The following is a 25,498-nucleotide window of genomic DNA, read 5'->3' as shown; positions in this document are numbered from 1 at the left end:
CAACTTACCTGTGCGGGGTCATTTAACAAGCTTTTGCTCATGTGCTGAGTGGATCGATTAGCAGCACATTTGCACATTTTTGACTCACATTGCTTTCTCTGATTTACAGTTTGGGGCTCTAATACTGCGATACAGGCTATTTTGAACAGTGAATTTGCATCGTCTCGCTGTTTAGCTATTCGATAAATGATCCCCCTGGAGCAGTCATTTGCCTCATTCAGGAAGTTTTCTGCAGCTTAATCCAGTCAAGTCTGATAATTTCTGAACTTCTGCTTCTGAAGTTCCAAGATTTTGTTTTGCAGGATTGCCAGAATCCAGAAGTGTCCTCTGCATCATTAAAGTCCATAAATCATCACATGGGTTGTGTATTTTGTGTATCCGCACTAAGGCTCAAACAAGTGAGAACGCCCCGAAGTTCGGACATGTTTGGGACAGGTGTAAATGAGCCAGACTGTGGAAGTATTTGCGAGACAGGGGAATCACAGTCTAAAGCATCTCAAATTATCATATTGGGTCATGCTGTATGGTTATACCATCTCTTTTGCACAGTCATGATTCCATAATAAATAAATAAATAAAACTCAACACATTCAACAATAATAAAACTCAACACATTCGCTACTGCTAACGCAGCTAATGCTAACATCCACTAAATAAACTCACTGAGGCGGATCTGCACCTACTAAAACAACATTATTGTTAGGAAAGACTTACCTTTGCAGTGCTTCCATGTCTTTAGAGAAGAAAAATAGTCAGAACTTTGGCAGAATCGAGTCAAGCAGCCCCATGAACTGCTACCTTAACGTGGTGGGGTTGTTTGAGTGCCCGAATGATCCGAGGAGCTATGTTGTCTGGGGCTTTATGCCCCTGGTAGGGTCTCCCATGGCAAACAGGTCCGAGGTGACGGGTCAGACGAAGAGCAGTTCAAAAGACCCCCATGGACGTACACTATACAAGGACCGTGACGTCGCCCGGCATGGCGCAGCCGGGGCCCCACCCTGGAGCCAGACCTGGGGTTGGGGCCCGAACGCGAGCGTCTGGTGGCCGGGTCTCTGCCCACGGGGCCCGGCCGGGCCCAGCCCGAAGGGACGACGTGGGCCCGCCCTCCTGTGGACCCACCACCCGCAGAGGGATCCGTAGGGGTCGGGTGCGGAGAGGACTGGGTGGCAGTCGAGGCCGGGTGCCTCGACGACCTGGTCCGCATGCACAGCTTCTGGCGTTCGGGACATGGAACGTCACCTCGCTGGGGGGGAAGGAGCCTGAGCTTGTGCGGGAGGTGGAGAGATACCGACTAGATATAGTCGGGCTCACCTCCACGCACAGCTTGGGTTCCGGATCCCAACTCCTGGAGAGAGGCTGGACTCTCCATTTTTCTGGAGTTGCCCGCGGGGAGAGGCGGCGGGCTGGGGTGGGTTTGCTCATATCCCCCCAGCTCAGCCGCCACGTGTTGGAGTTCACCCCGGTGGACGAGAGGGTCGCGTCCCTACGCCTTCGGGTCGGGGACAGGTCTCTCACCGTTGTTTCGGCCTACGGGCCCAACATCGGTGCAGAGTACCCGGCCTTCTTGGAGTCCCTGGGAGGGGTACTAGATAGTGCTCCGACTGGGGACTCCATTGTTCTGCTGGGGGACTTCAACGCCCATGTGGGTAACGACAGTGAGACCTGGGAGGGGGTGATTGGGAAGAACGGCCTCCCCGATCTGAACCCGAGTGGTGTTCTGTTATTGGACTTCTGTGCTAGTCACAGTTTGTCCATAACGAACACCATGTTCGAGCACAAGGGTGTCCATAAGTGCACGTGGCACCAGGACACCCTAGGCAGGAGGTCGATGATCGACTTTGTAGTTGTGTCATCTGACCTCCGGCCGCGTGTCTCGGACACTCGGGTGAAGAGAGGGGCTGAGCTGTCAACCGATCACCACCTGGTGGTGAGCTGGATCCGCTGGCAGGGGAGGAAGCCGGTCAGACCTGGCAGGCCCAAGCGTGTTGTGAGGGTCTGCTGGGAACGTCTGGTGGATCCCTCTGTCAGTGGGGTCTTCAACTCCCACCTCCGGAAGAGCTTCACCCAGATTCCGGGGGAGGCGGGGGACATGGAGTCAGAGTGGACTCTGTTCTCCTCCTCCATTGTCGATGCGGCTGCTCGTAGTTGTGGCCGTAAGGTCTCTGGTGCCTGTCGCGGCGGCAATCCCCGAACCCGGTGGTGGCGCCCGGAAGTAAGGGATGCCGTCAAGCTGAAGAAGGAGTCCTACCTGGCCTTGTTGGCTTGTGGGACTCCTGAGGCAGCTGAGAGGTACCGGCAGGCCAAGCGTGCTGCGGCTCGTGCGGTTGCGGAGGCAAAAACTCGGGTCTGGGGGGAGTTCGGGGAGGCCATGGAGGAAGACTATCGGTCGGCCTCGAAGAGATTCTGGCAAACCATCCGGCGCCTCAGGAGGGGGAAGCAGTGCTTCACCAACACTGTTTACAGTGCGGGTGGGGGGCTGCTGACCTCGACTGGGGATGTCGTCGGGCGGTGGAAGGAGTACTTCGAGGACCTCCTCAATCCCGTCGTCACGTCTTCCAATGAGGAAGCAGAGGCTGGGGACTCGGAGGTGGGCTCGCCCATCACCGGGGCTGAAGTCACCAAGGTGGTGAGAAAGCTCCTTGGTGGCAAGGCTCCGGGGGTGGATGAGATTCGCCCTGAGTACCTTAAGTCTCTGGATGTTGTAGGACTGTCTTGGCTGACACGTCTCTGCAACATCGCGTGGCGGTCGGGGACAGTGCCTCTGGATTGGCAGACCGGGGTGGTGGTCCCTCTCTTTAAAAAGGGGGATCGGAGGGTGTGTTCCAATTACAGAGGAATCACCCTCCTTAGCCTCCCCGGTAAGGTCTATTCCGGGGTGCTGGAGAGGAGGATCCGGCCGATAGTTGAACCTCGGATCCAGGAGGAACAATGCGGTTTTCGTCCTGGTCGTGGCACACTGGACCAACTCTATACCCTTCATCGGGTACTCGAGGGTTCGTGGGAGTTCGCCCAACCAGTCCACATGTGTTTTGTGGATCTGGAGAAAGCGTTCGACCGCGTCCCTCGTGGTGCCCTGTGGGGGGCTCCTCCCGGGAGTATGGGGTCCGGGGCCCTCTGCTAAGGGCTGTCCGTTCCCTGTATGACCGCAGCAGGAGCTTGGTTCGCATTGCCGGCAGTAAGTCAGACCTGTTCCCGGTGCGTGTTGGTCTCCGCCAGGGCTGCCCTTTGTCACCGGTTCTGTTCATTACTTTTATGGACAGAATTTCTAGGCGCAGCCAGGGGCCGGAGGGTGTCCGGTTTGGGAGCCTCAGAGTCTCATCTCTGCTGTTTGCGGACGATGTTGTTCTGATGGCTTCAACGAACCAGGACCTTCAGCACGCACTGGGGCGGTTTGCAGCCGAGTGTGTAGCGGCCGGGATGAGGATCACCACCTCCAAATCCGAGGCCATGGTTCTCCACCGGAAAAAGGTGGCTTCCCCTCTGCAGGTCGGTGGGGAGTCCTTGCCTCAAGTGGAGGAGTTCAAGTATCTCGGGGTCTTGTTCACGAGTGAGGGACGGATGGAGCGTGAGATCGATAGACGGATCGGTGCGGCGTCAGCAGTGATGCGGTCGCTGTATCGGTCTGTCGTGGTGAAGAGGGAGCTGAGTCGGGGGGCAAAGCTCTCGATTTACCGATCGATCTACGTTCCCACCCTCACCTATGGTCATGAGATTTGGGTAATGACCGAAAGGACAAGATCGCGAATACAAGCGGCCGAAATGAGTTTCCTTCGCAGGGTGGCTGGGCGCACCCTCCGAGATCGGGTGAGGAGCTCAGTTACCCGGGAGGAGCTCAGAGTAGAGTCGCTGCTCCTTCACGTCGAAAGGAGCCAGCTGAGGTGGCTCGGGCATCTGTTTCGGATGCCTCCTGGTCGCCTCCCGCGGGAGGTGTTCCAGGCATGTCCTAGTGGGACAAGGCCTCGTGGAAGGCCCAGGACACGGTGGTGGGACTATGTCTCCGAGCTGGCCTGGTGTCGCCTCGGGGTCCCCCCAGAACACCTGGAGGAGGTGTGTGTGGATCGGGAAGTTTGGGCATCTCTGTTGAGACTGCTGCCCCCGCGACCCGGCCCCGGATAAAGCGGAAGAAAAAAATGGATGGAGTCAAGCAGCTGTAATCGGTAGCTCACATGGCTATACTTATTAATATGCGTACACAACAGGATGTAGTTCAGCCATAGACTGTAAAAAATAAAAGACTCCGTCTCCTCACTCCTCCCTGTTTGCCATAATGACCACGTTTGAAAGGGAATTCATGGCCGATTTACAGACTCCCCCTTCCTTGCTCTGTCGTAGCATGTTCCTAAAAAGGGTATAAGGGCAGGATCTTCACTGTAGACTCGGCCCTCACGCAGCGTTAGCTCTAATGCTAATCACTGTCAATCAAAGTCCGGGCCCTCATTACTATCCTATAATGTTCCTTACGAAAAAAAAAACACCTGGTCCCTTTAATTTGTATCTAACCCAGTGTTATCACATGAGCAATATCGAGCACAAGGAAGTTCACAGTTGCTAAGTGCTTGTGTAAAGTGCAGTGTCTTTTAATGGTAAACTAGCTCTTTTGCCGCCCATATATGGAGGCACTACAGCGGCCATTGAATACAGCTCTCAATTACAGCTGTTTGTCACAATTTTGCAAGAGTCTGACAATTCTGCTGCGGACGTTAGCACTAGCCACATTAGCATTAGCAAATGTGTTTTGCGATTTACCTATTTATTTATTTATTTATTATGGAATGATAACTGTACTACGACTATGGTATGGCCTTAAAGCTTGACCCAATATGAGGCTTTTAGATTCTGATTCCCCGTCACAAAAATATTTCTACAGTTCTGGCTCATTTACACCTGTCCCAAACATGTCCCAACTTCACACTTGTTTGAGGCTTACTGCATATGTGCAAAGTGACCTAACACGTATTTCAGAAATGATATAAATAAAGCATAAAGCAGTCAAGAAGTGTCTTTTCCAAACCCAGGCGTTAATACGGTGTAAATAATAAAATGTTTAATATCAATGCTTAGGGACACACAAAAATAGATTTATAAGCCACAATTGCGCATGACATATCGACTTTACTGTAGCATCACACTCCCTCTGAATTGTCCCAAAACATATCTTTAAATAGAATATGTTAAGCCACAGAGACTTCCCTCAGAGCTTTGAGCAGGCACTGCGGTACATTGTGATCCGTTGTGCCTCTGGCTGCACCTCATTACACTCTTGCTCTGTCCTCTCCCCCCACAACCCACCACCGCATGCTACACCTTCGTACCTATAACATCCCAGCTCCCAGCTTGCTTTGCACCTGCCTCTGCCTCCATTAGGCCCGATGGTCACGTCAAGTTAATGTGGCACTGCTGTCACAACAAACCAGACCTAAACCTCAGCATTTTCAGCTCCTCTCCGCTACCTGTCAGACTCCGGCAGCTCATGAGTGGACCCGTATATTATTTATGGACTTTTCAGCCTTCCTTCCCCAAAGCAGTGATATGTAAAGCCGGTGCAATGGTTCCCAAAGTGTGGTGCAGGTGCAGGGTGTTGGGCTCCTTCTGGCGGAATCTTTTTGGGATTGAGCTCAAATTGGCTCATTTAGGTTTGACAAGCTTGACAGACTTCTCAAAGCACTTTTTTACAGCAGTCTATTATTCATTCACTCCTCAATAACACTTGGAGGTATAGGATACAGGCTCCAATAGCCACTCCTGAGATGTGGCTGCCATCCTAAACCAATGTCCTCAACGACCACCTTCAATCGTGCAGTCTCATATATCCACACATGCAGGCAAGGGCGATAAAGTATTGCTCCGATAAACACAACATTTTGAGCTGCATAACCAAAATCCACACGGGGCCCTACAGTACGCATCCCATTTGACAAAGAGCGAACCCATTTACGGTTAGAACGGTTCCACTGTGCAGTAGTGCAGGGCAGAAGTAGAAAATAATGACCTCAATTCAGGCCCCGTCCCTCTGTGTGAGAATCACTAACCACCAGGCCACCGTGAGACTGGGATTTAGGACTAACACTAGTCTATTTCAAACTTTTTTAAATGGTATATAGCAAATGGTCACATTCTCTCACCTCTGGTCCCTGACCCACAGTTTGGGAACCGCTGATTTAAAACTAACAGAAACCTGTACCTGACGGTTATTTCTGTCTGACCACTGAGAATTATCCTGTGAGTTGCCCAATTCGTTTTAGACTGTGCACATTCGGAAACCCAGAGTTACTGTAAGTAACTCATTGAGACAATATAGGCCCCTAACAACGCCTTGATCAATTAGTGTAACAACACCGTAGTTTGACTGAGCTGCGGGGCCCTTGCGGCTGCGGGGGCCCTATGCAACTATAGGAAAAACCGGCTCTGTGCATAACTCCTTTTTTTAATGCTTTTTCTTAAATACCGTAGTTTTTGGACTGTTGAGGTCACCAGAATATAAGCCACATCAAAGAAAAAAGTACATTTAGAGGCCCCGCTTGTCTATAAGTCATAAGTAGGTCCACACACTGCACAGGGGATGCCCGAGAGGTGTGCGCGGTGCGGGACGTTCATTCTCGATCTCGCTGCATTATCAATACTTGTATGCACTAAATGGACACCAAACCTCTTAGCCCTCCAAGAGTTCAAAACTGATCTGAGAGAAAGAGCATGGTGAAAGAGCAAGTGATGGTCTTGGTGTAGCGCTGGTATCAAAGCACTGGCCTCTCTATGCTTCAGAAACATGACCAATGCACTCAGCACGTGCCCCGCAGCAACCCCTCAACAACGCTGCAGTCTGGACGTGGTCGAAGTAGGAAAAAGGCTGGACTACGGGACAACTCCTTTATAGGATAACTTGACCCAACCGGGGCTCTGGCATAAGATCGAAACTCTAGAGGCTGTTAGCGTGGGAAAATGTGAATTAGCCACATCACTGTAGGCTGCAAAGAGTGTGAAAAAAGGCAGTAAGGTGTATTATGCTTTCTGCAGGTAATAATCTCAAACTGATCTTTAACTTTATCTCTGTCTTACACTGTGTTGCAATATTGATCTAAAGCAACATCTAAAACAACAAATGCAGTAGTTTCACTTCCTGATTCTTACACAATCTTCCTATAAGCCCCTCCCACCACCCTCCTCTTGCCCCATGTCGCTGCGCAGCTGTTTCAATAAAGAGAAAATTTAAATTTGTTTGGCGACTGTTTTCACTTTATACTTAGCAACATATCGAGAGGTGCTGGAGATGCTCAGACTAGCCACTGGACAAGATTAAAAAATTACTCCAAGATGCGCTGTGGGCTCAAAACACAGCTCATGGAGTGTTCATGATGAGAGACAATCATTGTAACATGATAATAACAATATGGGATTTGCATGTTCTCCCGTGTCTGGTTGGGTTTCCTTCGGGTGCTCCGGTTTCCCCCATCTACCCAAAACATGCGCAATAGGATTATCCTCCTGCAAGGTGTGCCTGACCAAGAACTTTACCTTTAAGATCTGGAGATGGTTCAGTCGCCCATTACTGACAGATTGGCTCCAGGGGCAATGAAGAATGGGTTAAATGCAGAAAAACAGAGTCAACCAAGAGAGCATCCTGTCATCAGAGAGAGTAGGTACAGTATATTTTTAACCACACTGTTACAAGTGTTTTATTGTAAGAAATAGGCATGAAATGATCCCCTATGGCCAACATAGCACTCACACTGCAGTCCCCAAAATGTCACTGCAGAACTAAAACAGGGCTAATTTGGTTTGGCTTTGACACTCTACATGATGTGAGAAAACACTGCTAGACAGAAATATGCACAAAATAGTGTTAAAAGTTTAAAAATAACCCACAACACAAAGCACTTAATAACGGCGCGGTGCCAGACGAAGTCACTGTAATGAGACGTGTTCATTTATGCGGTATGTTTTCTTATACTTTTTTTAATTTATACAGAGCAGAGTGTAATAATAAAGTTAAGTGACAATGATGCAAATAAGTGTAAATTATTCATACATTTTAGGAGGGAGTCTGTTGCCATCTGTTGCATCAGTGTGTGAGAAAACAATTATTTATAAGAGGAATGCACCCTAAACTTTCACAATTATATACATATATATTTAGATAAGATTCTGGAAGAGTAAACTTGTCAGCTTATACGGTCAAAAATGGTGACAAAAATAATAAATTACGGAAAACTGATTTTAATGTGATTACTCTGCTTGCGGCCAAAGGATGCAGTTGCCAAAAGAAAAAATTGTAACCCAGCAGACGGCTTTCGAGACAGCCGCCTTGTTTGCCTATGCCCTTGCTTGTGGTAAGTGAGTGATTAGTGGTGGTCATTGCGCCCCAGGGCAGCTCGGGGAATTGAAATAATCCTTGTCTGTATAGTGCTTTGAGAAACAATGAATTAGAGATTAAATAACTGACACACACTGTGTTTGGTATAATATGATTATTGTTAACCTCTTAACCCCCATCTGAACCAAGCACATTTTCTCCAGTTCGACTTTACTCAAATCTAAAAGCTTCTTGAAAAAGAATCGAAACAGCAACAAAAACAAGGATGAAAATGCAACAAAAGTGTACAAAAAATGTGAGAAAAACGCCGTCCAAAAAGTGACAACAATGCGGCAACAACACGAGGAAAATTATCCGTTCAGATGAGTTTTGTAGGTCTTTCAAATGAGGCATTTACTCTAGATGCTATAGATTTGGGTAAAACTGAACTGGGGAAAATTCCCTTCCGAAACGAGCAGATTGGTGAGGTCTGACACCAAACCGGATGTGTGTCAGTGTCCGCCATGATAAGAAGCCTCTGAATTGGTCTGTCGGTTAGGAAGGGGTTAGGAAAAGGAGCCACAATGCTAACTATCATAGCCACTTTAGCATTGGGACCTCTGGTGCTAACTAACCGGTGATTAGGGGCTATGTGCCATCCCATAAACCACTGCGCCGCCAATCCCCCCAACCCTCGAGTGATTCATGCACAACCACTGTTGATTGACAGGTGCACATTCAATAAAAAATAATATGGAATAAGATTCTGCACAAGCCAAACTTTATAAAAGTGACAAAATACATGTTAGAGTCATGTAAGAGCCGCCTCAGGAAATGGTTTAAATGAAGGCAGTTTGCTTAATTTAGTAGAAACTTAAGCGACATGGCTAATTTGCTACTGTAGCTTTGTGAAACAGCTGTTGAGACAAAATAAGGCTAAAGGGAAATGTGATGGCTCATCTGGATTTTTCTTTTCTTTTACTCCTGTCTTAATTTGGACACTATGTTGTTGCATATGCAATACAGTAGGTGTCGGCATGCACTTTTGTTTGCCTGCAGTCTGCCAATAACCTTAAAGAAGAAGAACAACAGCTGTTGGTGATGTCACTTCCCCTTCTCCTGGGTACGGACGGTTGAATTGGGCAAATGCTGCTGAAGCAAAAGTTCACTAGCTGCGTAGCAATTTAACAGTTGAACCCATGAAAGGATAAGGATCAGGAGCTAGGGTTAGGACATACAGGCTCTTTATGTAGCTCATCATTCGTAGTTAGTACTATTCCTTTTGGGGGAACGTATGCAGTACATGAGTTTAAGTTATGTATTATCTATCTTCCTTAATGTAAAAGCCATCTTGAAAATTGACATTTCGACCGTGATCGGATGCTGTAAGTGTATATAATCCTTTTTTGCTGTTGCTTCTTTGGTGTTGTTTTGTTCCTTTTGTGCTATGTCCCTTGTACTATTGTGAAATGATAAGTTGTATTTTTTTATAGCATTGAGTTTGAGGGTAGGCGCTCATAAGCTTCTTGCTTCAGCTCACTCCTCTTGAGCAGAATGTTTACTGCTCAAATAAACACATAAACTAAACTTAATGATATGTTTCTGAATCAATATTAAAAGAAATGGCTTGCAACCCACTGAAAACAGTTCAGCAAAAATCTTTCTATCATCTCCAAATGTATGAAGGCGCAGACGACATGAGCCAGGCAAAGTGGGAGACGGCTCCACCTGCCACTTTTTCGGAAAACTTTGCATCGACAGCAAAACCACCAAACAGTGACCAAATGTGACGTTGCATCAGAACAAACACGTCGGATCCCGGACGGCTGCAGGTGGCTTTCGTTTTACACGGTGGTATGACACTGCAAAGGCGCCACAGGAGAAGGTGAGACGAGCTGGATGGAAGCGCAGGGGAGAGGAGGTGGCAGTGAGCAGGTGAGTAATCCCATTGGCTGTGAGCGTCACTCAAATCACAAGCGACAATTGTAAAAAGCAAGCATGTTTCACACTTGAACTGAAGCTGAAGCACAATTGCACTGACACAGTAGACACGTGAGAAATGCCAACTCAAATATTCGCTCAGGAAACCCTGCTTGGGTCACACCTCCCTGGCTTAATCATATAGATGTGGTGGCAGTGATTCGAGACAGGTTTGAAGTAATGGCCTGATGCCTGACACAATGAGGGTAAACGAACAGACCCCTGGAGTGAGAGCACAGAGACTGTCTGATTACAGGAACATAGGAAAAAGAAGAACTAATGATACGATGGAGGAGCAGGAGAGCAGCAACTATACACCAGAGCGAGGAGAGTCTGGGATCTAGCTTAAAACGCAAGACACGCCGTTGATTGCGGTAAAAGTTTATGCATTGAAGCTACTCTTGTTCCGATAATATTACCTACTGTCCAGCTAGTTATGTTTCTAAACCAAACTCATCCCCATTCATTATCCAAAAAGGTTGAGCATCCCTGGTGTAGACGACGGTCATGAGAAAAGGCTGAGGTGGCTAAAGTTTCTGCTGCAGCAAAGAAAAGGAGGAAGGAAGGTGGCGTCACATTGTTCAGATTCTGTTTACCGTATGTAATTTGATAAGAATGTTATTGGGAGGTGAAGTCGGCAGGATAGCAATAATAATAATGCATTGGTTTTATATAGCGCTTTTCTGGACACTCAAAGACGCTTTACATTGTACTATTCGTTCACGCCATACTCGGTGGTGGTAAGCTACTATTGTAGAGACAGCTGCCCTGGCCCCTCCGACCACCACCACTCACTCACTAACTCACTCCATTCGCTAGACTTCCTGGTGTTACCAAACGGTCTCCCATCCAAATACCAACCAGGCCCTTCCCTGCTTAGCTTCCAAGGTCTGACGGGATTGGGCAGAGCAAAGGTGATGTACTGCCAGGATGTGACTGATAGACAGAAACAGAGACAAAGCAAGGAAAAACATTTTGCACAGTGTTTTCTTTTTTAAAAAGTGGGACCGATGAGAAATACAAGATACAAACCGCAAACATGATAAAAAAATGCATGGTCAATGTGATTTATAGTTTATGGACTTTATGTAATTGCAACGGACACTTTCAGATTTTATCAAATGAAAACCAGGAAAGAACTTCATTATTATGGTAATAGTGCAAAAAAGTTGCCCTATATGGAAGCACCTCAACAGCTCTGTGAGACTGTCTGGTCATTATTCTGGAAAACAGACTATTGGGGATGGGGAGCGAGTCCACAAAAGAGTGCTCATTAAGACTGATCTGGTTTTGAATAAATTCAGTGGAAAAATCATTACTTGCTGAGGTTTCAGTGGTGCTGCCAGACAATTTTCACTGGGGGACCAGTGGGGGGGCACTGCCTAAGGCCTAGGTCACAACCGGTCGCACGGGCTCCTACGGCCGGTCCACGTGCAGAAAAAGGTATGACGTGTTTCATTTCGAGCTGTAGAGGCCACTGACCCACCGCAGAGGTTCTTTGTCATGTCAGGTGGAACAAGAAAATAAAACCCAAAATGCAGTACTGCAACAAAACCGGTAACGTTTAATGAAGGATAAAAACCAAAATAACAAAATCCAGAGATGCCAAAAACACAAACAAACCGGGGCTGACGTAGACAATGACATGACAAAGGACAAGGGAAACACAGGGGTATAAATACATAAGGAAACGGGGCACAGGTAAAACACATCAGGGCGGGGCAGATCATTAACACAAGGGAAGTAAAGCAAAATCACAAGGACAGACCACACGAAAAATAAAACACAGGACTGCACCAAAAGACAGGGGAACAGAAGACGACTCATGGCACAAACTCTGCGGGCGCTCATGTTTTTTTCAGGTTGCAAGACAAACTTGCACACATTGTACGTCTTTGTGCGTCGTCTTTACTACCAGCGTGTATCCTTTCGTACATTTTGTATGAAGCATTTTCGTATGTTCACTTGTGGACATCGTACAGTATATGTGTCGTGCGCCATTAGTGCGACCAACGCACGTTCAGATATCTCGTACGTCATCCACCCATGTCGCGTAAGTCCATCGTGAATTGCCTGTTCGGCGAGAGTGCATCAACCGCACGAAAACTCAGATACATAAAGCTTCAGAGATGCCTGTGGCCATTTGTACAAAGTTTTTGCAATTTGCCGAGGGGAAGAGGGAAGGTGAGGAGAGAACAGGAGTCAGAGAGGGAGGAGAGAGAGAGGGCATGGAGCAGTGAGGAGGAAAGACAGACCTGAAGAGAATGAAGACCACGACTTTTTCTTTCAGTGTCGGAGATATGGTATGCTGAAATATACATACCCCTTCAAATTGCCAGGAAATCTCTGCAACAAACGCACGGTGTTGGTACACAACGTACAGAACGTGTGCATTTCTTACAACTTTCATACGAAGCCTGCATGGAACCCACGGTCAGTGCGTTTGGTTGGTCTTATAACTTACGTGCGTTGTACAAATGAAGCGACAGCCGTACATCCGAGCACCTCTTTGTGACGCACGTTTCACTTAAAGGTTGTACGTAGGGTTTGTGGTGATCTTACACCACAACTAAATAAACGCAGTGATTTGGGAAATGTCAAAAATCGCGCGACCAAGAACTCGTACGTCCGGATGTGACAAGGACTGCGTCCCAAACCATCAAATTATAGCCTCTACTTACACTAGCAACAAATCCTTAACCTTTCATGGGGTCAACTGTTAGATCTCTATGCAGTTAGTAGAGCTAGAGCTTCAGAGCTATTTTGCACAATCCGTCCGTCCTTACCCAGGAGAAGGGAAGTGACATCACCAACAGCTGTTTTTCTTCTTCTTTAAAGTTATTGGTGAAGTGCAGGCCAAACAAAAGCGCATGTCGCCCCCTACTGTATAGTGTCCAACAACAACAACATAGTGTCCAAACAAAGACATTTAAGGAGAAATAAAATCCAAATGAGCCATACATTTCCCTTTAGTGTTATTTTATCTCAGCAGCTGTTTCACAAAGCTACCTTATGCAAATGATCCATGCGGCTTAAGTTTCTACTAAATGAAAACAAAAGCACAAACTGCCTTCATTTAAGCCGTTTACTGAGGCGGCTCTTTAACACACTGACATTTGACTGAGCTGTGGTGACAACAACATGTATTCTGTCACTTTTATAAAGTTTGGCTTGTGCAGAATCTTTTTTTATTTGTTATTATTATTTTTATTATTAAATGTGAACCTCAACAGTGGTTGCGCATCAGTCACTCGAGGGTGGGGGCGAGGGGGTGGGGGGATTGGCGCAGTGGCTTATGGGATGGCACATAGCTCCTAATCACCAGTTAGTTACCATCAGAGGTCCCAATGCTAAAGGGGCCATGATAGATAGCATTGAGGCTCCTTTTCCTAACTCCTTCCTAACTGACAGACCAATTCGGAAGCATCTTGTCATGACGGACGCTGACGCACATCCGGTTTGGTGTAAGAGCTCTTGCCAATCTGCTCGTTTCAGACGCAGCATTAGGTGGGGTGGCCACTTGATGACCTGGGTGGGGGCGGGCCTTTATTGATATCACGCCCATGTCAGGTTTTATTGTAAAAAGTACATTTAGAAAAAGAATACAAAATAAACGGTATTGACTGTATAACTTGAAAGGGAAAAGTAAGATCATTCTGTAGCATCCTTTATTTGGGGTCATAGGTATGGAACATATAGATGTATTTCTTTGTATATGGTTTTTCATAATCCCTTTGTAGATATTGATAATTTAAGTAGCATCCTATTGCATTTCAAAACTTGACAGAAAGTTTGACTTCTTCAATCTTGGCTGCCATTCGGTGCAAATTAAACCAGACTAAAAATAGTAAGTCACACCACTTAGAAACTCACTCATTAAAACATGTACAGCTGTCTATCCTCGTCTCGACCCATTTCAAACCCTGTAGGACTCACCACTTTTCTACCACAGGTGCGAATCCCTCACGACAGCGACGACAGCAGCCAATCCGCTCCCTGGGCTGTGGTGATGTCAAGAGGCTCCGGGCAGGTGAGAGAGACGTGTGGTTCTCAGTGATTGTACTCGCTGTGATGATGAGGCTGATGAGCCATAATTAGAGGCTGATAATTGTAAACGGAGGAGAGATCATCAAATACGTCAGTGAAATGCAATGCTCTGGAAAACAACAAAGACATCGAAAGTGGCATCGAATATTTATTGTTGTTGAGTTTTTATTTTTATTTTTTCTCAACATTTTAAAAACATCTAGATCCTAAAATGAAGGTCTCTGTGTCTGGCCAATACATTTTTTGTGATTTTCATTATGTTGCATTTATCTGAGTGTCATGGGTCTCTGGGCTGCAGGATTATCTTTGACATCTTTGTGTTTTCCTAATCCAAAATACACTTTTTCCTAGGCACATGTTTGGGTGGGGTAGGGTTAATGTATTTAATCAGGCAATCTTGCCCCCTTTCGTGGTTGACATTCAGGACTGACACATTTATTTTACCTACTTCAACTACAGCTTTGCTCCTGTCGCAGAGTTCGGTGTCTCTGGCCTCCCAGCAAGTGAGTAACACATGTAGTTATTTTAGTCAGCTGGTCATTTATACCATTACACCCATTCAAAATATGACATATTTTGTTTCTCTCTCCTGCGGCTGTTTGTGCCAAGGACACTGAGCCTTCACCAGGGAAGTCTCACATATCCCAGGAATGGGTGGACTAAAAACCAAGTTCATCTACATTATTTTATTTTTTAGGGAATTTTCCAGTAATTTTGGAGCATTTTTATATGGTCCCCTCATGATGCTTTTCTTTCATTTTATTAGACATGACACAGTTTAATATAAAAGAACAAGACTCAAATGTGTCATGTATCGTCATGTTTTGATACATTTTGATGACAAGTGTATTATCTCAGGTAAAAATCACCCGGCGTTAGTGATGGTGTTTTAAATTTGAGCGATAGTGTTCTAGGGTTAAAATCATGAGGCTAAATCTGCATTTTGAGTAGTTCTGACACCTTTAGGTTTAAAGTTTTAAACACTAAAACTAAATCTACAAAACTTTGATATTATGTCCACGAACAAGAATAATGTGAATAACTGATTTTCAACAAACATTTCAGAAATAGTTAAGAACTCTACAATTTTAAAGGTCCACTGTGTAACATTTTGGACTATGCTGTTGCCGGCAAAACAAAACATGTTCCTATTGACCAGCTCAACACATTATTGCAGAGATTAATAAACGAATGAATTTGGATGAGAAACTAACATGTTTAAATCTCAAATTCTACTGCCTTTAGTCACATCTCCATGGAGACGAGCTGGAGACGTACCCACCCCTGGTAAAGTTTACAGTCATATCTTAGGAGGGGTGAACGTCATAAAGGTTTGTTTGTATATTTATGAGGTACTTTTCAATGAGGAAAATATCTTTCATAAAATAGATGCTTGTATTGCAATTTTATTTATGGGGTAAAATTTTACACGGTGTGGCTTTAAGGGAACCTATCATGTTTTAAGGCAAGGTAAGTTTGTACAGCAAAAGTAAAGCAAAACAAAATCAATAAAATGCATTAAATATGTTGGGAAAAAATAGTGCTGATATTGATGTCATTGTTAAATAGCCTCTAATGGTAAAGAGCATCCACAGTCCACATCCACTGTTTAATGAGTGCTTATGTTGATCATCAGTTGTGTTGCCATTTTGTCCGGTCCTGTGATAAAACTGTCAAATTAATTCCGTCCGGCTGTGATATGACGTTGGAAATCCCCCTACTGTTCAGCAAATGGAGCTAATTTTGCAGCAAAGTGGAGGGTAGGCTACAATAAGGTAGGGTTCAAAGTGTTTATCAAAATGAGAACTGCATATAAACATTGAAACAGCCTTATCACTATTGCCTTTCCACTTATCAGTGCCTTGCTTATATAAGTCTAATTTAGATGTACTACCTCATTTAAAATCATGTTAGTGTGATTAAATGTAGCCAATATAATGCATAATAGTAAAAATAATAGTTAACCTCTTACCCCCGCCTTAACCGAGCACATTTTCTTCAGTTTGGCTTTACCCAAATCTTAAAGCTTCTAGAAAAAAGTGTCAAAATAGTGACAAAAATTATACGGAAACGCAACAAAAGAGCAATAGAAAAGTGACAAAAATGTGACAAAATGTGTGACGAAAACACAACAAAAAAATGTGAAAAAAAGTGACGACAGCGCTGCAACAACACGAGGAAGAAGATGTAGGGCTTAGCTTTCAAATGAGGCGCTACATTGGCCTATAGGCTTTTAGATTTGGGTAAAGCCAAACTGGAGAAGATGCACTTGGTTATAACGAGGGGTAAGGGGTTAAAGAATATGTCTCAATGAAACGTTACCTTTCATCTGTTAAGTAACTACCATCGTCGTCCAGAAGGGGGCAGCAGCACACGTAGAGGAAAGCCTTCAGTCTCGGTAAACTTGTTACTTGACTGAGATGTACAATATGTGCGCGCTGACAGCTCTAATCCCGAGTCTGTTCTTACAGCTGGTCTTCACATGGTCCAACCTTTTCTGGGAATAACCTTCTCAGTTCAGGCCGGATTATGTAAAGAGGAAAAAGTGTAGACTTACACAGATCACACAAGAGTAAAAAAAAAAGCACATGTCAGTAATATCATAAATATATCATCAATAATAGCACAATGAGAAATAGTACAGCAAAGTGTGTTTCCAGAATTTATTTTTATTTTTGTCTTTACGGAGGTGTCCTTGGGGTAGCACTTACAGATCAAAGGTTGCTCAAGGATCAGTCTAAAAGAAATATACCTAGTAATTTATTTTCTTTGGTCATTATAAAAATTTAGATCACATGTCACATGTTTTCCAAGAGCTTATGCATTATATAATAAGTAAATAAAAACATGTACCTTAAGTATTTAAGTGCTAAATGATGCCTGACCGAAAGGGGTTTAGGCTGAAGCCTTATACTGCCTCACCCCTTTTACAAGTGTGACACTATGTCCAAAGATGACACATAATACAGTTTCTCTAATTGCTGGGTTGCAGGTGACATTACAGCATTCTAAAGGCCTATAATATTATATAGAGGTAAAATTATTTTGTTTTTGAGGAAAAATGTGGTCTTGTACTGAGAGATCATGGACCCAGTGACTGATATTAATGAATTTTTTTGTAATTCACACATTTCTTTTTAGATATGACTTGTGAAAGTGTAATACAGTGAAAAACTGGCACCTGCCCCCCACTGGGTCCGGTGACATCATCACATTCTAGAACCTGCAACCCAGCAATAGCAATAGCAACGAAGGTAACATACAAGAACAAAACTTAAACTTAAACTTCATTATATTTAACTTTCCTAATTCTTTAATGGAGCCCTTTAGATGAATAGGTAAACCATTCCATAGATCAACTCCTTTAACTGTGTAACACCTCCTCTTAGTATTAGTCCTCGCCAAGTTTTTATTAGCATATCAGTTCCTCTGAGGTTGTATCTAGATACCCTTGTTTGAAACATCTCTTGGAAACACTGAGGAAGCATGAGCCTTGTACATGACAACTGCTGTGTAAACATCAACAAGATCATGCTATTTTAAGATATTTAATCTAGCGAGGTATTCTGCATGGCTGGTCACTCTAACTGCTTTCTTTTGTTATAAGAAAATAGGTTGTATATCACTTTATTAGGTATTCCCCACAGGTTTTTATTTTACACAGTATAGCAAAAAGTTTATACATTTTAGTCTTTAGTGGATTTATGTGCACTTTCCAATTTAACTTACCATCTATATTGATTCACAAAACTTTGTTACATACACCCGTTCAATTTCTACCTCCCCAATTTTGATTCGACATGGTTTGTTTACTTCCCTGTTTCAAAATATATATTACTTTTATGCAGATTAATGGAAAGTTTATTTACATCAAACTATCTTTTTAGTGTCTTACGTTCATCAGCAAATAGGACGCATTGTAGTTTGTTGAGGACTTCACTGATATCATCAATGTAGATAATAAATAGTTTAGGTCCCAAAACGGAGCCCTGAGGAACACCGTGGGTTATTTTTGCCTCCAATGAGTTTATATTATAAGTACTGATTTCAGTCACTTAGATAACCTTTTAGCCAAGCATGTGCTAAGCCCCTGACATCATAACTTTCTAGTTTATTTAAAAGCAATGAATGGCCTATTGTGTCAAAGGCCTTGCTGAGGTCAATAAAAACTCCAACAGCATATTCATTGTTTTCAATAGTTGTTGATACCTTTTCTCCTAGCTCCATGACTGCGATTGAAGTAGACCTATTGGATCTAAAACTGTACAGGTTACTAAACAGGTTATGCTTTACCTGATGATTTTTTTGGTTTGTTTGTTTGTTTTTGGTTTACAACAATGAAATGAAACTGTTAGCGGTGTCCAAATGCATTTCAAACATACTTTTTTTTTTTACAGGGATGAGTTTTTAAGCACGTTTCACAGCATTTAGTGTCACTTTTCATGGTCACTGTCATAGATGCTAATACAAACTATAGCCTGCAAGCTTTCATTGTTCAATATGCTGACTTAAAGGTGCAGTATGCAACTTTTACGTGGGAATGTGACCTTTAAGTGACCCATGTTGCCTTTATTTCACCTTAGTTTTCCATCACAATGATCTCTATAATGCACCAGGATCATTTGTTTTTAGAGTATCTGGTAGGTTGTCACTGCTGACGGACCGTCTCACCAGAAAACCTACAAAACAAATTATCCTGGAGAGTTGTTGAGGCCACCATGATGGAAAGTAATGGCGTCAAGATAACCACCCATGCAGCCATTGGGTCACTAAAAGGTCAATTACACACAAATATCTTTTTTTTCCCAACTAAAAAGTTGCATAATGCACCTTTAAATGTCAGCATTTGCATACTACCTTTTTATGCAAATTTGTGCATATTTGTAACAGTTTTGTGATAAATCATAAAGAAATTTGAATTAATGTCATCCCCTCAATGAATCAGAATCCGGGGGTGGTCCGTGCTACCAGGTCTTCATGTAATTGTCATAATTGCCATGCTATTATGCTGCTGTTAAATAAAGTGCTTACATAATTACTTGTTTTTCCACTGACCACTTAGGAATAGTAAATCTATCAATCATAATCAACTAAAGACTGTGTTGCCTTCGTCTAAGAAACACCCACCAACATGTTTGGAAACATAAGCTATAATAGACAATCCATGAGTCATCTATTGTAGTTACTTTTTCCAGAAGCCATAATGAAACATAATTCAGCCATCACTTGCTGCGGACACAGTTGCTGCCGCTGCATAGGAAAGAATCTCTACATCAATTTAGCAGATGGGCCCATGACAACACCTGCCAGCGCTGTTCCCCGCTCGCTGCATCTGCTGGAAATAGTCTGAGATCGTGGGTTTATGCGGAGTTTGCGAGCTGAGCCGAGGTTTTGACAAGGCGGCTGGTGGGGGCATTTGTGGGGCTGTTTGCATTATAGATAGGGCATGGGGGCGGGGCGTCCAGATCTCTGATAAAAGATGAGGATTAAGAGCTCATATCAGAAGAATGTGGCGCTTTAACAGGTTCGAGACCGTTTCCCGGGCAGCAGACTGTGACAGTGCATCGCGCCACACTTTCCAATAACAAAAGACAAGTGTGGCATGTGGCTTCTTATGTGGATTATAGCCTACTTCAGTTGTTTCAAAAAAATAAGAATATATACTTGGTTCACTTCATGTATCCAGGCCTCAGGGTTTTAGGGGGCCCTGTGCAAAATTCTGTTGGTTGAAGCAATTGACATTTCACAAAAGCCTCGCCCCTTTATGCTCTGACAGGAGTTTATCATGTATCATAATCTGGGAGAAGTACATTTAGTAGGTGACTCTTTATAGTGCAATACCAGCACAATATCATCCAGATTGAGGCTTATTGGATTGCAACGTGCAGTGGAGAAATATTTATAATGCAATGCAACACAACAAAGAGGACATTTCAACATAAAGCGTTGAGTGAGGGACGGATGGAGCATGAGATCGACAGAGGGATCGGTGTGGCGTCAGCAGTGATGCGGTCGCTGTATCGGTCTGTCGTGGTGAAGAGGGAGCTGAGTCGGGGGCAAAGCTCTCGATTTACTGATTGATCTACGTTCTGACTCTCACCTATGGTCATGAGATTTGGATAATGATTGAAAGGACCAGATTGCGGATACAAGCGGCCAAAATGAGTTTCCGTCGCAGGGTGGCTGGGCGCACCCTTCGAGATAGGGTGAGGAGCTCAGTTACTTGGGAGGAGCTCGGAGTAGAGTCGCTGCTCTTTCAGGTCGAAAGGAGCTAGCTGAGGTGGCTTGGGAATCTGTTCCGGATGCCTCCTGGCCGGAGGTGTTCTGGGCATGTCCTATTGGGAGGAGGCCTTAAGGAAGACTCAGGACACGCTGGTGGGACTATGTCTCCGAGCTGGCCTGGTGTCGCCTTGGGGTCCCCCCAGAACAGCTGGAGGAGGTGCGCATGGATCGGGAAGTCTGGGCACTGGATAAAGTAAAGAAAATGGATGGACACCTTAAATGCAATCGGCACCGACTATGCTCTTGGTAAGTCTGGAATATGGCCAATCTTGGATCTGCCCATGCCCAGACACATCTGGCTGCTCCTGGCTGTGGAGGAGAGAGAGGCTGCAGTGGCTTTGTCTACCCCGCTCGGCTATGGCTCAGCAAGGTAACTTAAAATTCATTATTATCCATGCATAGACATAATATATGCTGTGATGTCCCGTGTGCTATCAATGTAGTGACAATAACAAGTCCACCAGGCTGAAATATCAAGTTGAAGATCAACTAATACATTCTGTAGTTTTTATTATGGTTATTATGGTAAACGTGTATTAGCTTGGCTCTAGTTAGCGGGCGGGGTTTATTTAGCTTGCTTATCAGCTTTGAGCGGCAAGAAACAGGCTTATGAACCTGGTAATGTGTATTTCAGCAGAGATATTTTACCTTATACAAAAACCTGAAATAATATGTGTATAGACAAATCACCCATTTGTTTACATCTCAAAGTTTGGCCCTCCACTGTCAGCAGGAGGGATGTAACATGCTATAAACAATACAAGCTAGTACGTAGCAGTTTGGGAGCAGAACAGGTGATGGTTTATGGACTTTGAAATCTGGAGGAGGCTCTCGGACTCTATCTATTACGAAATGTAATCCAGGAAATACTTTATCAAGCATGATAACCAAAGAGAACAGGATTAGTTAAACCTGTGTGAAAGAATTAGCAAAATACTACTCCAGCTACTGTATGTTTTTGAGGTAGGAACATTAGGGTTAAAGCAAAAATCAATCCATAAATAAAGTGTCCAGTTTAAATCCTATTGTGAGTTCCAGAATCACATTTGTTCTTATATCCATATACAGGAATTATAATTAGAGCAGCCATCTCTTCCACAGATAGCCATAATGTTTTGGCTAATCAAAAAAAAGGAACAAGCAGACACTTTTCTACATCCTGTGCTCCACTGGGATCAATTAAAAAGTCCCTGTGCAGTGTCGGAGCGATGCGAGCGCTCGGAAACAATGTCCTGCTCCTAATAAATCGGTACAATTATTAGAACGGTATACATTAAAACTTGCGAAAAACAAATTTGCTGAAACGGTAAAAAAAAAAGATCGAAGCGTGAACACAAAAGGCTTTTATCGTTATTTTATTGAAATAAATAAATAGTCAACTATCAAAATACAACTTTATAAACGTCACAAAGTCAAACATTATTCAAAAACAAATGTGCAAGTGTACCCCGTGTCGGTCGTCACTCTGCTAAAAGCAAATAGACTCTTATCTCACACATACTTGAGTACATCAGCTGACCACATCATGTCCTCTCTGGGGATCAGGCGGGGCACACAGGGGGGGGGGGAGCCGGTCCACAAGTGTGTCCTACCCAGAGCTGTCATCATCCACCCTCCCCTCTGCCTCCCTGGTGCTGTTTCCACCGACTCTCTTTCCAATACAATCTCATGCGAGGCCATTTAATCCATTCAGTGTTTTTTTCCGTCATTACAAGCCAAGACACCCTTTAACTTAACTTTACAACTTTTTACAACTTCAAGCTCAAACTTATACTCTTGAGGACATGTCTGACATCCAATACATTCGTTTGCGTCTAAATTATGTGCCAGTTCTGAGTTGCCAGAAATCCAAGCTTAATGGACGATCTGCTTTTCCTTGGAACTGGCACAACTGGTCACTTTATCACATTAGGCCTGTGGTTACAGTCGGCGAGCTTTTTCCGGCGAACATCGGTACTTATCTGCTGAAATATTACAGAAACTCAGTTAAAATGACTTGTACTGATCAAGTTTTGATCATGATTTTAGCTTTAAGAGTTTCTTGAATGCTTAAATTAGCGATAATTTGAGGAAAGCACGGTGTTTTACATGATATAAGGCAGATTCTATTTATAGTTGCATCTCGACTTGTCATCATGAAGTCTTGACGCCATATTAGGCAATCGAAACAACACAAAACACTCACCGAACCTTCTGTCCCTTTAAGATAAATCCTACAAAACTGACAAACAAAAAGGCACTTTGGAAAGACATTCTTGTGCCGCTAACTGCCAACCAAGTTTGACATGAGTTGTGAAATTAAATATTTATATACATCTCGTCATGCTTATTTCTTGGTGCTCATCCAGTCCGTCATCTACCTCCTAACCCCCGTCTCTCTCAGCCTCTCTGCACCTCCAGGGACATGGACCTCCCCAGGATGTTGGGCACCATGAGACCGGGTTTGACCGGGGGCAGGTCTTTGGTGATCTCAACCACCTCCCTCTTGGTGGGACAGACTCCGTTCGGGGCGGGAAACGGCTCGAAGTCCTCCTCCGTGTGGGGGGCTCCGCGGCCGAGGCGGACGCCCAGCTCGGCCGGGGTGAAGATGGGCAGCGGGAGGGTGTTTCTCTTGGGAAGGAGTTGGTGCTCCCTCACCCCGGTCTCCACTGTGCCCAGCCGGAGCACTCCCGAGGGGCAGGACTGGAACAGGGTGCGGGCCTGCCACTGCGCGGACAGCGTCTCTCGGCGGGACGTGTCGTTCATGTTCATGGTCTGTCTGAAAGATAGAAGCATTTGTTAGAACACAATGAAGAAGATCCCGAGTTGTAACTAGAAGTGACGTTTTTAAGCTGTATCTATTTGTTGAAGTACTCTTGTGGGTATTGGATTTTATGAAGAAAATAAATGTGGCTGTTGAAAACCTATATGGAAAGTCCAAGAGTTTTCCATCATATTAAAATATTTCAATGTCGTCAGCTGGATTAGGTAATTTGAGTTGGATGTTTTCTTGTTTCTCAGGACTTGCATTTATATGAATCTGTTTTTGGAAAAAATAAAACCAAACCTGCTGGAAAACACACTTTTAGATCTCAATAAGGAACTGGGAAAACTTACAATGGAGATGATCAAGAAACATATTAATAAAAGCAGAACTCTCCAGATACAAGGCATTTCAACGTCCATAGTAAATTATAGGGCAGTGAATATGTCTTTCTGTATATCTTTCGATGTATGTGATGTGACTTTGGTTGGCCACAATCTAAGATATTTTCCAAAGTTTGTTATTTGAATAGGCTCCAGTGCTCTTTGATTGTGCAATATTGAAAGTTCAAACCCGATCTCATGTGTCTCATCACTTAAGTAGGTGCAAATCCATTGCTCATAGGATGTCAGTACATTTATTTTTGGAGACTACGTTGTAATCTAAAATTTTGAGCCTGTTTTGAGGCCTAAAGGGAAGCCACTTGACTCACAACAGCTACATTTATTTTATTAGTGCGTATTTTACCCTTCAGTGACCAAGCAACTGTATGGGTGTTTGGCTGGGCACCTTTGCTTTCCATCCAAGTGGCTCCTATGATGCTTCAGGATCTTTTTTTTTAGGATTTCTGGAAGGTTTTTGGAATGAAATGTATGTGTAACCATGGAGACAGGTCAATCAGCAGGGAAAACCTACCAGAAGTCCTAAAAACAATTAATCATGGGGCCACTGTGATGGTAGGTAAAGACAGGTTGATCTGATATCACCAAGTAATTAAGAATCCAGGACCAACGTAAAATGTTACAGCCAGTCAATCTGCCTAACCCTAACATTGGTCCTGGACTCTTAATTACTTGGTGATATCAGATCCACCGTAAAGACACTATGCTATGCTTTATTATGTTCTCACTTTAAATGACATTATATGAATATTTCTATCCTTTTTGTTGCCTATCTGCCAAACATTTAATCTCTTAATACTGTTCACCTTAGATGTTACTAAAATCCAATTTCGCCTTCTTCTAGTGAACTCTTTTTCCAGATCTCTTACCTTTCCTGTGGCTGCGTTTTGAGGAAGACACTCTGCCAGTCCGCGCTGTAGCTCTCCTTCAGTGCTTTGTTTTCCTCCCGGACGCTACAGGTCAACTCAGCACCCACCACGGCCCCATCGCGCTTCTGCAAGACTGTGCTCATCGACATCCTTGTAATAGCCTTCAGCTGTCTCCGAACTCTTGTGTAGTTTTTGATGCTGCTTTGCGCTGGGATCTCTTTGCCTCGTCCTTGTGCCGTCTGCCGGGGCTCGAGCCTGGCTTTTGTAGATGCCCCGTTGCTATTTTTAAGGCATGTTGTCACTCTGCAACCACTGTGTACTGACATTGGACACTCAGCCCACAAGTGTCATTGCTGGGAGCTCAGAGGCGTCACAGCGGACAGGGGTAAGAGGTAATTGAACTGAAAATCCCCCTTGATATTGATATTTCCAGTCAGCTTTAATCACTCAGCCTCATCAAACACAGCAGGTGTGTCTCACCATCAGAAATATACATATTGCCGAGGATGGATTAACAAGGCAGGTTAAGTCTGTGGAGATTAGGGGGGATTTTGCGTTGATGTGTGGACGCTAACAAGTGATAATTCGAGGCTAATGTGGAAAGATTATAACAACGCAGCTGTTTTTCCATAATGAAGGGGATTAGACGGGGAAGAGATCAAAGTTTGATGAGACAATGTTGTGCGGTGGATATTAAACTGAACAAAAATAAAACATGTCAGTCTTTAACTAAAACAAATAATTGCTTCATTCCTTCATTCCTCAAGCATCTTAAAGTGCAAGTTTCTCATATGGGATGCACGAAGCACTGCCCTAGGTGCAATTCAGACATTTCACGTTTATGTCTATGGATTCTTTGTAACTAATATAGCAATTTAGCTGCTAATTT

General features: G+C 44.2%; 1 protein-coding gene across 1 annotated transcript; it reads right to left on the bottom strand.

The window, feature by feature from the left end:
• Positions 1-21,935: 21,935 nt before the first annotated feature.
• Positions 21,936-24,852, bottom strand: tcap (titin-cap (telethonin)). The gene is made up of 2 exons (XM_079564598.1): positions 24,610-24,852; positions 21,936-23,354 (listed from the first exon to the last, which is right to left on the bottom strand). The coding sequence occupies exons 1-2, from the start codon at positions 24,756-24,758 to the stop codon at positions 22,976-22,978; spliced, it is 528 nt and encodes a 175-aa protein (XP_079420724.1). The 5' UTR covers positions 24,759-24,852; the 3' UTR covers positions 21,936-22,975.
• Positions 24,853-25,498: the final 646 nt, after the last annotated feature.

This window comes from Gobius niger (assembly GCF_951799975.1).
Source record: "Gobius niger genome assembly, chromosome: 10".
Lineage (NCBI taxonomy): Eukaryota > Metazoa > Chordata > Actinopteri > Gobiiformes > Gobiidae > Gobius > Gobius niger.
The sequence above is the reverse complement of the archived record's forward strand: the minus strand, read 5'-3'. Positions and strand labels throughout refer to the sequence as shown.

Coding starts and splice junctions, on each gene's coding strand:
- tcap (XM_079564598.1), bottom strand. CDS start 24,758: ATGTCGATGAGCACAGTCTTGCAGAAGCGCGATGGGGCCGTGGTGGGT. Junction 23,355..24,609: donor AAAACGCAGCCACAGGAAAG/GTAAGAGATCTG, acceptor TCTATCTTTCAG/ACAGACCATGAACATGAACG.